The sequence below is a fragment of the Heterocephalus glaber genome, unplaced genomic scaffold (genome assembly GCF_053883595.1).
Source record: "Heterocephalus glaber isolate CG9 unplaced genomic scaffold, H.glaber_assembly_v1.0 deba00001572, whole genome shotgun sequence".
Taxonomy (NCBI): Eukaryota; Metazoa; Chordata; class Mammalia; order Rodentia; family Bathyergidae; genus Heterocephalus; species Heterocephalus glaber.
The window spans coordinates 24971083-24982809 of NW_028258357.1; the positions used below are offsets into that span (position 1 = coordinate 24971083).

The 11727-nt window shown below is 58.6% G+C and overlaps 1 protein-coding gene across 2 annotated transcripts in view; it reads left to right on the top strand.

Moving 5' to 3' along the window:
* Nucleotides 1-11035, top strand: part of Isx (intestine specific homeobox) — a 22914-nt gene extending 11879 nt beyond the window's left edge. The window contains exons 2-4 of one of the 2 annotated variants that reach the window (XM_087192785.1): nucleotides 1453-1601; nucleotides 3737-3862; nucleotides 4452-11035. In XM_087192785.1, coding sequence (XP_087048911.1) covers nucleotides 1453-1601; nucleotides 3737-3862; nucleotides 4452-4688 — 512 coding nt within the window. In that variant the 3' untranslated portion in view covers nucleotides 4689-11035. Of the gene's footprint in view, nucleotides 1-1449; nucleotides 1602-3736; nucleotides 3863-4451 lie in introns of both variants that reach the window. The other variant, XM_004845064.3, reaches the window with a different exon arrangement.
* The last annotated feature ends 692 nt before the right edge of the window (nucleotides 11036-11727 follow it).

The window sequence follows — 11727 nt, forward strand, 5'->3', positions numbered from 1 at the left end:
GTTGTTGAACATAACAGCTTTTTTTTAGCATGGCAAGTAGCATGAACCATATGAGAATAGGTTTCAATAGAAACGTGAACAAATTGTGTTCTTTTAAATGAGGGGACATGAGTTGCATCCATTTGTCAAATCATATTGCTACTTGAGCCACGAGGGTTAATCTCTTCTAGAGGTGTAGGTCGTGGGAGTTTTTGACACGAAGCACGGGCCATGACTATTTGGAATTGCAGGCGAGAGCAGAGGTCCCAGACCCAGGGTTGTCAGAGAAGAGCCAGCGTGTGACACCCGCACAGTGCGCCCAGAGAGGGTGTGCGTGCCCGCGTTAGCAGGCCAGGCGTGCAGGCTGGAGGCCACAGAGACAGCCTGGCCTGTGGTGTGACCCGGAGGAGGCCCCGTGGTGGGGTCGGAAGCCGTCTTGGGCCTGAATTTCTGTTTGCAAGTCCAGAGGGCCATACCACAGGTATTAGGGTTTGGAACTTGGAGCCTCAACTGGCCACTGGCCTCTCCCTAGCCCACTGCCCCAGGATGTGCTCTCTGCCCACTCTTTCCTTCCAGCCCTGCCTGGAGTCTGCCCCCGCCTTGCAGGGGCAGGGCATGGTACACAGGAGGGTGACAGGGGCTGCGATCCAGGCTGAGGCCAGTTTCCACACTGGGCACCATGACCCCAGGCCTTGGGCCTCCCAGCCCTGCCTAGGAGATCCTCGACCTCTGTCAGTGGAACACAGAGCTAAATGGCAAACTGAAAGCCCACCACAACCAGTCGAGAGAGACTGCGATGAGAGGGAAAGCTTAAGGGGTCCTAATATCCACTTTATTTTTGTTTTTTGTGGGGGTTTTTTTTGGTACCAGGGATCAAACTTGGGACTCTGCGCCTGCGAAGCAGGCAGCAGAACCACTCAGCTAAATCCCTGGCCCTCAATATGCGCTTTGAACTGAGGCCCACAGTGCTGTGGTCTCTGAATGAAACTGAGGATGCACAGAGCCAGGAGTTGGCCAGGCAGGAGCAGGAGATGCTGGAAGGGAACAGGAGATGCCAGATTGGGACAGGAGATGCTGAACAGGTCCAATCTGCAGCAGAGCCCTCATTCTGCAGACCAGGGCTGCCGTACTTCTCAGTAAGGAGCCGGTGGTGATTATTTTCAGTCTTTATGGCCACACAGGCTGCCTTGCAGTGACAGCGCTGCTGCTATTGTGCAAACGCAGCAGAGACAGCACATAACTGATGAGGCTGTGTTCTAACAAAACTTTATTTAAAAGCAGATGGGGCAGACTTGGCCTGCAGGCTGCTGCTGGGTCTCCTGCCATAGACATGGAGTCGTGAGCCATCAGGCAGCACAGAGCACAAGATAGGATGTTCTAGAGAGTGGACTCAGCTTCCTCCCAGAGAGACGCTGGGCAGGGGCGAGGGTGGCCCCAGCCCAACCTGACCACTGGACCTCTCCCCTGCAGCAGAGAGGAGGGTCCGGCGCAGGGCCCGCACCACATTCACACCGGAGCAGCTGCAGGAGCTGGAGAAGATCTTCCAGTTCACCCACTACCCCGACATCCATGTCCGCAGCCAGCTGGCTGCCAGGATCAACCTGCCAGAGGCCCGGGTGCAGGTACGGCCGCCCTCCCCCACCAGGGCCCCAGGAAACCCTCACTGGCTTGGTCTCCCGGCATGGCCGCCCTGGCCAAGGCCCATCTCCCCAGTAGGGAGGTCGTCGTCACGCTTAGCCGCGTCCCTCCTTGGGTAGACACAGAGGAGGCAGGCACCGGGTATCGACCACCTAGCTCTGTGTCTGAGCCCTGCTCCCTGTGGCTTGCAGGCCCCTTCCCATGACACAAGCTGTGATCGAAAAAGATGATGTGCAATTACATGAAAAGAATAAACAGTTTTAAATAATAAATAAATAAAATGTTTATTACAGTAAAATACACACTACCATTAATCCCTCTCAAAATCCTTCCCCTCGCTTTAAACACACCCATCCCACTGTTCACGCTGCCTTCTACAGCAGCTCTGGAGTCCCCTTTCCTGAGTGTCTTTAGTTACACTGTCCTGGCTGCCTCGATGTTCTGAATTGATTCAAGACATTCACCTTTTGTGGTCATTTTGACTTTGGGGAAGAGCCAGAAGCCTTGCAATGCCAGATCTGATGAATAAGGTAGACGAGGACGCAGTGTCATGTTTTTAAGAGCTGCCTTTCCATTGGATAGTGCTCAGTAGCAGCATTCCCACATTTTTTTATCACACCTCCTAAGGACACTGGGATGATGATGAAGACACTTACCCAAGGATGATGGGATGAGTGAGTTTGAAGCGAGGGGGAGTCTTTTGAAGGGGATCAATGGCAAGGTCTTTTACTGTAATAATCTACTAATCTAAACAGCCACTGTATTTTTTGAGCCTCTTGTAGGTCCTGACAGTCCACACCAGAGCCACAGACTTGTTCCGTGCAGGCCTGAGTGGCACTGATGAGAGCTCGGTGGGCACAGGGCCACTGTCAGAGCCACCGTCTGACCCTGCTGAGGCCAAAGGAAACAAAGGAGCTCGGTGGTGTTCCCAGAAAGCCTTATGAACACTGAGACTTGGATTTTTGGGGTGTTGTAAAATATTATTCTTATTTTGATCTTATGCCCAATCATTTAAAACCATGAAAACCGTTCTTAGGTCACAGGTCACTCAAAACCACATGGAGGCCAGGTGCACCCTGCAGGTGCCAACAGCTGACCCCGATCTGGACGCGCATGTGCCCCTGGGGCAGCGCAGGTCCAAGGCCAAGCATGGCTTCTGCCAGCAGCCTGATCACCTGTGTGATTGTCCTCACCCCAGGTGTCCATGCTGCATCCCTGGTCCGGATCCAGAAGCCCCAGGTCACCGCCCCGATGCACCCTGCCCTCTCCACTCAGCCTCGATTTCGATTTTGCACGCACTGGGCTGGCTTGCAAATCCTACCATACCCAGCTGCTGTCCTGTTAGCAGTCTCTCTAACACAGCCTTCCGCATCACTCTCCCTCTTTTTTTTTTTTGTTTTTGGTACCGGGATATGAACTCAGAACCTTGCGCTTGCAAGGCAGGCGCCAGAACCACTGATCTGTATCCCCGGCCCTCTCCATCTTTTTAAATAACTTGCAAACCCCAAACTGGGGCCCCAGCTAGCCCCGCTCTGCCCCTCCCTTTCTGCGCTGGCGGGGGCATCTCTCTTGGCCTCTCCCCTTCCCCCCGTGCAGTCAGGCATCGGCTTGGGCTCAGCACCGGCGTCTGCCGTAAACCAGAATCGAACACCCGCCCCAGAATCATCCAGCCCAAACAGCCGTGTGCCAGGGGCCACAGGGCACCCAGGAGCACAGGGAGGGAGCTGCCCATGCCCAGCCATGGACGCCAAGAGGCTGCGGAAGCTGCCAACGGGTGGCTGCCGGGAGAAGACAGCCGCAGATGGTTTTGATTTGGTCTGCACCAGATTTTGATTCTTAGAAGATTTCATATAAAAATCAAATTTTCCCCACTGGAAATTGCACAAGCCCAAAACACAGGACTCACTTTTGCAGGTGGCGACGGTGGCTAGAGGAGCTCAGAGCTGCTGGCACCCCCATCACCACGCACAGGGTCCCCAGCCAAGCCCCTGAAGGCTGGGCAGCCCCTTTGCTGCACCCTCAGCTCCCTGCACTGTGCCCTGACAGTGCCAGGACGCACTTGGAGGGGTGCAGGACGGAGACCCCGCTCTCACACATCCCCACCCTCTCCTGACCACAGATCTGGTTCCAGAACCAGCGTGCCAAGTGGCGGAAGCAAGAGAAGACGGGCAGCCTGGCCGGCCTGGGCACCCCGCAGCAGCCGGGAAAGGCCGCCTTGGCCCTGCCCCCAAACCCAGGCATAGCTGTGAGTGGCCCGACCCCATGGTGGACGGGGGACATCATCTGGGGACAGCCCAGCCCGAGCCAGCTGTGGGGCCCCAGGGCTGAGTCCGGTGCCGGTCAAGGGGGTCCTTCTGGGAGCACCAGACAAGCACTGGCTCTGTCCCCATCCCTGTCCCCTGCTGACCCCACAGAGCCTCCTGGTACTAGGGGAAGGGCTGTGAGCAGGGTCACAGAGCCAAGGGTGAGCCATGCACTGTCGGCCCCAAACCCCAGCATGCATGTCCTACAGTGTGCCCAGAGGAGTCCCCTTGTCCCTCAGGGCAGTGACAGTTTGGACAACGGTGGGGTGACTGAGACACCAGCAATCCGTGGGGCCCCAGAGATGCGCCCTAACCCTCAGGGTCCATGGGTGCTGTGCTCAGCCGGGCAGCCGTGAGCAGGGCAGGCGGCACGGCCCACCGAGGGTCCCCAGCCCAGGCCCTGAGCTTCCCACGGTGGCCACTGTCCCCACGCGGCCCTGGCTCCAAACCCAGAGTCCGGGGCAAGCAGGGCAAGCACCTGCCCCGCCCAGGCTAGAGGTAGAGTTGGAACTCACTCCTCTCTCCCCACAGGGCCCTGTGCTGATAGCCACAAGGCTACGAGGGCTGGCCGATCCCTCAGGCTGCTCCCCACCTGCCCATGGCCACCCAGCCCCTGCCTGGCTACCCGCCAGGGTCGCCCTCCTGCTCCAGCACCCTTGGGAGATGCAGCCCCTGCCGGCCCCACCCACCCTGCAGCGCCCGACTGCCCTCTGTGTCCTGCCAGCTCCGCCCCCCAGCGGGGACAGTGTCTGCGCCACTTCTACCTAGGCAGCAGTGATGGAATGGCCACAGCGCCGGGACCTCGGGAGGATCAGCCTCATGGCCCAGTTGCTACACCGACCGCGGCAGCGCTGACAACAGAGGACAGTGGGTGCTGGGTGAGGGCTCCGGACGCCCAAGGCTTCGCATCCTCTGACTGTGGGACCCCCTCCGCCTCTGGCCTCCCCTGAACACTAAGCACTGCATAAGGTGACCTCAGGGCCCTTTTCTCCATGAGCTGCGATAGCCAGAGAGCCCTGGGGGCTGGGAAGTCGGTGGGCCCATGCAGCCATCCAGTGCTCGCTGGACGCGTTTCCCCAGTGCTGCTGAGCCGATGCAGCCACAGCAGCTTGGTCCTCCAGGTGGCCGGAGCATGGTGCGGACTTGTGCCCTGGGCTTGAGTCTGACCCTGCCTTTGAGGCTTCAGTGTGGACATCACCGAGCAGGACACACAGCCTCCAGGGTCTGGTTGTCCTGCCGGGCTGGGAAGGCCTGGTGGCAGGTGGTGTGGATGAAGATAAGAAGCCTTTCCAGAGTTGCCAGCTTCCCTGGGGCAGGGGCAGCTGGAAGCCACCTCCCCCGGTCCTGGGAAGTCTGAGATTTCAGTCAGTTCTTTGTGTCCCTGCAGAGCCTCAGTTTCCCTGTGTGTAAAATGGGCCAGTGACTCCCCAGCCTGCTCTGCTGTGCCACTGTGGAGCACTACACTTAATCTCATGTCCACGGGGTCCTGCTTGCTTTGGGGATGGGGCCTCACCTGAGGCTGAGCGGCCAGCAGTCAGGGAGCCCAGAGCCTCTGCAGTTCCCTGAGCCTGTGCCACCCAGGAGCAAGGAGCCGGTTCTTAGTCTCCGCTCCCTCTAACACTCCAAGCAGCCCTACCACGGAGCCCTCTGGGCCTTGGTTTCCACATCTGGGACCTGGAGGTGGCAGCGCCAGCCAGGGCCCAGGCTCATGGTGTGGGCCAGGCATTTTGGCATCACCATGGGGTGAATTTCATCCTATGATCCACTGCCTCCTCCCTTAGGATTTTTCCCCAAGAATTATTTTATTCCCTTCATATGCACGGAACAAAGAAATTGCTTTAGAACCTTAGTGTCACTTGCCCAAGCTCTCGCTGCCCAGTTACTGTGACAGCAAAATGAGCTAGTGCCCTTGGCATGGAGCGAGCACTCGGCATACATTATGAGAAAAGTCCCTTCCCCAAGGCCCCCTCTGCCTTTCTGTGCCGATCTTAACCACCAGGAGCCCAAGCGCCATCCCAGGAGTGATTAACCCAGTTTCTGAGAGGCCAAGGAACACCCAGAAGAGTGTGCAGAATTCTGCCTGGCCATGTGTTCACTTTCCCAGAAAAAGGGCCTCACTGCTTTCATGAGTTTTCTAAGAGCTCTGAGACTTAAAGCTAATAACCACGGAGTCCCTGTGGACACGCCAGCGCCAGGCTGGGCCAGGCTCAGGCCTGGCAGTGAGAACACAGAGAGGTTCAAGCAGAGCTGTTTGCAAAGGTGAAAATCATGTTACTGTTGCCCCAGTTCCAACATGCTCCAAAAGCGGGTGTTGGGAATGTATCGCCATGGACGCAGTGTCAGAGCCGGGCCTTTGGGGGTCGGAGGCCGAGGCAGCTCTGCCCCCGGGGCAAGGTCCATGTCTCACGGTGGAAGCGGCTTCCCCACAGAGGGACAACTGGGGCCTCGCTCTCCTCCGAGCCCGCTTTGCCTTTCCAGGTGGGGTGACTCGGTGAGGCTCTCCAGACGCCAGCCCTCCATCTCAATTCCCGGCCTCCAGAATCACGAGCCAATACATTTCTGTTGGTTGCAGAACACCACCCTGTGGCATTCTGACACCACGGCACAAACTGGACTGGGACAGACATAAAGTGGACAGGCGCTGAGCTCCGTAACCGATGAGGGAAGTGCTAAGGCATGGTAACCAGGTCAAAGGACAGATGCCTGTGTACACAGCCAGGCATGCTCAAGAGGAATCACAGGCATCAGGAGGCAAATAATCAATTTAATCACCCTGGACGCAATTCTTTCTCATTGCTGTTGACAAGAATCATTTGCCTTACTGACGGTTTTTCATTATCTTAAGCTAAAAGTAGCTCGAAGATAATGAAAGGTGCAGACATCCTGGAAGAGTGTGTGAGGCAGAGCCCGTTTGTTACACGGCAGCTCTTCCTTTTCATCTGTAGACTGGCTCTCCCAGGCTTCGCAGGCTGACCTCCACCTCGCAAGTCTCCTGCCTCAGCCTGCAAGTAGCTGGGAGCACAGACCCGGGTCCAGGCCCATTCCCACTACTTTTCATATCCCATTCCAACAGCTTTTAGGTTTCCCACCATACAGTTACTTTATCTCCTTGACTCTCGCTCTCCTGGTCCATTAAATGGGGGCCAGGCTCGGAAGCCAGCCGGGTGCCTCCACCAGTGACGCCTGAAGGTTTGCACACTTGTCAACCCATGGTGCGAATGGAAGAAGCTCCTACTCATTGCTCTTCCTCTAAAACTTAAAAGTTCACATCTGCAAAGTGCTTAGCAATACAGTAACATTTCTTTAATGGCCACTGACCTTTCATGGTTCTATTTTTTAAAAAGCAAACCAAGCAATAGAAAGTGGACAAAAGGCCAAGGCAAGAGTTTCAAAAGAAAACACAAATGGATACTATGCCCGGGAGAATGTTCTCAACCTCGGACATAATTGGAAATGTAAATAAGTAGCAATGATAGACCCACGGCCGCCATCCCTCACCCAGGCAAGTGCGGCTCCTGAGTCGGCCTGAAAGGTGGTTTGGCTCCAGCTCTTCCCAGGCGATTCTCTGACCAGAGACTCTGGCTGCACGAGTGCCCCTGACAAGCTCGTGCAGCTGCGGCCTACAGGACGCCCGACGCTGCCCCACAAGAGCCAACGCGGGTGCTGTTGCAGGCACCTCCCTTGGTGAGTGCCCACTGCGCTGTGTACCACAAGCCTCCTGGGATGTGGGTCTCAGAACGCGTCCCTAGCACCAAGCCACATGGGCTTGCTTGTCCGTCCTCTGCGTCAGAACACACAGAGGAGGTGTGGTAGGGAGGCGTGGAAGCCACTGAGGAGGAGCCTCTGGTGCTAGCTCACGGCTGCTCGGAGCACTGCACAGCCCACATGGGCCTCCCTCTCAGAGATCAGCACTCCACACACCCTGCCTGGAGGTGAGGCTGCCTGCAATGCTTGATCTCATTCTGGTGCGAAGAGACAGGGACCCCTTTGCCCTTTCCACGGCCCAGGTTCCTGCACAGTCAGCTCTCCTGCCTGACGACTCACCAAAGCACAGCTGCTTGAAACCACCAGCAGCCATGTCCTTCCTCTCGACCCTAGTCGGACCTCGGAACTGAGCTCTGCTGGGCTCTTCCTGGGTCTGTGCCAGCCAGAAAGTCGGTGGCCACTGAGTGGTCCAGGATGGCCTTGCTCACAGGCCAGGCTTGGACAGCTGCTGGCCAGGCGACGGGACATCAGGCCCACAGGAGGCTCAGCCGCTATGAACTGTGCCTCACCTCTGCTATGCACTGTGGTCTAACCCAGGCCCAGGCAGCTCAGACTCGGGGACAAATGGTCAGCACCTGCGATAACCCCGACTGGACGCCTCACTCCCACAGCTCCCAGCACCCTGTCCTGGCCGACACCCCCAAGCCTGCCCCTTCCACAGCCTGCCCCTGCCGCAGAAAGAGCCCACACACACTCCGCACTCTCCTCTGACCCCGCGGCAGACCCAGCACTCAGCTGCCTCCCTGACACCAGCCACCGCTGGTGCTGACGCCTGCAGCCACATCCTGGCACTCCCAGCTTCTGGCCCTCGACCCGGCCTGGCCATCCCTCTGCAGCCAAAGACTCGGACGAGAATCCTCACTGGGCCCAGGTTCCTTTCCTTCTCGGGGGAGTCTGTGAGCCAGTGTGGAAGCCCTGGGTCCGTCCCCCCCCCGCCAGTGCTTCCAACCCACCGCGCTGGCCTTCTGTCCACCTGCAGGCCCTGCTCCGGGGCCTTTGCTCTTCTTCCCTCTGCCTGAAGCCTCCCTCCCTAGCTATCACCTGCCTCCCCCTCTCCTGCGCCCGTCTGCACCCACAGATCCCCAGCATCCTGCCCAGGATCACCCACGAGCACCTCCTATCGCCCCAGCTCCACCGTGTAATTCTGACAGTGCTTAGCAACACCTGCAGTCTGCCGCTTCATCAGTCAGCTGTCGCCTGTCTCCCAGCCCTGGAAGGAAAGCATAAGTCTAAGGACATATCTGAAGGGCACACTGCTGTATTCTCAGGCCCAGAGCCAGGCCTGGCACGTGGTGAGCCCTTCACATTTGTACACACGTGCACACACTTTTGTGCCTTCATATGTGCACTGGGCGCCCGCTTTGCTGCCCGCTCCTCAGTAGCCCCTTCTCCCAGCAGCCCCCACCCTGGCCATGAGGTCGGGTGTAGCCCTGGGGCCTCTGAGGAGCTGAGCAGGATTGCAGCAAGGGGCAGGGCCGCCTCCTGTGTGCCCACACACGGGTGCTGTGCTGGGCACCCCGAGGTCCTGCAGTCCACCACACTCGCTCGACGCCCAGAGTGGCATCCAGAAGTCAGCCCCACCTTCAGAACAGACCTTGTGACTTCCACATGCAGACTTACCTTAGGGACAGCCAGGCTAGCAAGCTGGTGATGCAGCTCACCTGGGGGTGCTCAGAGCAGAGAGCAGTGACCCCGGCCAGGCCCGTGTCCCCCAGTGGGCGGACACCCCAGGCAGGCACAACCCTGAACCCAGTCCTGCTCACCCTGACTCAGTGCCCACAGCCAGGCAGAACCCTGTGGCCACTCAAGGATGTCCCTGCTGGAAGCGCGGTCCCCTCCGAAAGCTGCCATTGCCCCAGCCCCTGGAGGACGAGGTGGGGAGTGGTCTCGCTCGGGTCCACCACCCGACACTGGAAACCCTGCCAGACCCGGGAATGGGTGGCCATGTGTGCATGAGCAGCCACCAATGCGTGGAAGCGGAGCCAGCATGTCCGCTGCCTGCGCCTCTCGCTCCCCTGCACTGGCACCTCCACGCACACGCCGCCAGTTCCCTCCCAGCCCTGGCCAGTCACAGCCACCTCCGGGAGGAAGTGGAGTCGCCCCAGACTGCGCTCCCGCAGCCTGGGTCTGGCAGCCCTGTCTGCCCCTCTCGGTGTCCCATCTGTAAAACCCCACTGCCTGGGACCTGTGTGTCTGCCGCTGTCCTCACTGTGACCGATGCCTGAGAAAAGCAGCTTCCAGGAGAGTTTGGCTGGGGGCCCTGAGGCTCTGGTCCACAGTCAGCGACGCTGGCTTTAGGCCCCACTGAGGCAGAAACGCCGTGGTGGGGCACAGGGAGGAGGCCACTCCCCTTAGGGCTGCCAGGAGCAGAGTGAGCCCCGAGGAGGGTCCAGGACGATGGAGTCTGCATCTCGCCCTGCAGCCCGTGCACGGGTGACTCACACACGGTGTCCGGTCCCTGCCCACACCCATCACTGACAGCAAAGAGTCTCAGGGCATTTGGGCCCGAGGCAGAGCCCCCTTCTGACCTCACTCAGACTCAGCGGCTCTGGGGGCGCCGAGCCTCCAGGCCTGGAGGGCACAGCAGTTGTCGAGACCGCTGTGTCCCGGGGAGACTGGAGACCAGGCCCCGTGTGACTCCTCGGCTTTGCGTGGGCCCAGCCAGCTCCAGCAGGAGCTGTTCCTAGTCCTCCTCTGCTCTTGGCCAAGCCAGCCTCCCACAGCACCGTGGTCAGCGCGGAAAGGAGCCACGAAGATGCCCTGGACACAGGGAGACTTCACTGACGTGGGCGATGTGGTACATGGCACCCTGAGAAGTGTCCTCGCCCAAGAGAATGGAACTCGCCTTCAACCACTCTCAAGACTCAGCTACACACCACAGGAAGTGTAGAAGTCAGAAGAACTGAACGCCATGAAGACAAGTCGGCATCTGCTGAGCAGAGGACACTGTGTCTCCATCAACTCGGTGTGGGAGGAGGGCAGAGCGGGCTTCTGCGGGCATCCTAACCCTGAAGAGCCCTGGACACAGTCAGAGGACTCTGAGATGGGCTTAGCAGCCCTCCGAGCTGGAGAAGCACACCGCACACTGAAACCCAGGCGAGAGGCCTGCGTGGAGGGTTTGCTCGAAATCCTCCCGCAAACACACACACACACTTCATACCCCACACACACTCACACACAGAGCAGAGCAGGGAAGGTAGGAGTTCACTAACAGGCAGAGGAAAGCTACTAGTCGTTAAGTCCTGCCAATGGCCATAAGAAAAATGTAAACATTTAAATGTAGTCATTGGAAACGTTTACTTTGAAAAAGAAAGAAAAGGAGGGAGGGAAGCAGGCAGGCCAGGAAGAAGGACAGAAAAGGATCTGGGGACAGGAGTGCTCAAAGCTGGCTCCTGCAGGTCCCAGGAAGGACGGCGTGGGGCGCCAGGGACCTCAGGTGGGACTGGTGGTGTGGGATGGGAGCAAATGCCTCATGTGGCCCCACGGGGCAAAGCAGGCGGTGGGGGGAGTGCAGCCCTTCTGAGGTTGCCGAAGGAGCTGTGAAGCGTCCAGCAGTTGCTCATGGTCGGCCCTCCACAGCCCAGGACCAGCGCTGGCCGTCGGAGCCCTGAGTGACAGCGGCCCAATCCTGCCCTTCACCCGTGCTCCCTGCTCCCTTCCTGCTGCCCAGCGTGCTCATTCTCCCCACCTGCCCCCGGGGAGCCGAAAGCCCAGAGCTCGGACCTGATAGACGGGGACCACGGAGCAGCTGCACATCACCTTCCACGGTTCCCTCCCCTTTGTGCCCATCCACTGTACTCCATCGGGATGGTAGTGGCAGAGGTGCTGAGGTCCTGCCCCTGACACCATCCTGTGATGTGGGCATCAGAAGCAGAGGGGGCGGGAGGGACCTTGCCTGACGTCACATAGAAGACATCTGACGCAAATCGAGGTTTGCCTGATGCTGAATCCCACTACATGGGATTGAACCCAGGGCTTCATACCGAGCTACAGCTGCAGTCCATTTGTTGATTTCTTATTCTGAGGCAGTGTCTCACCAACC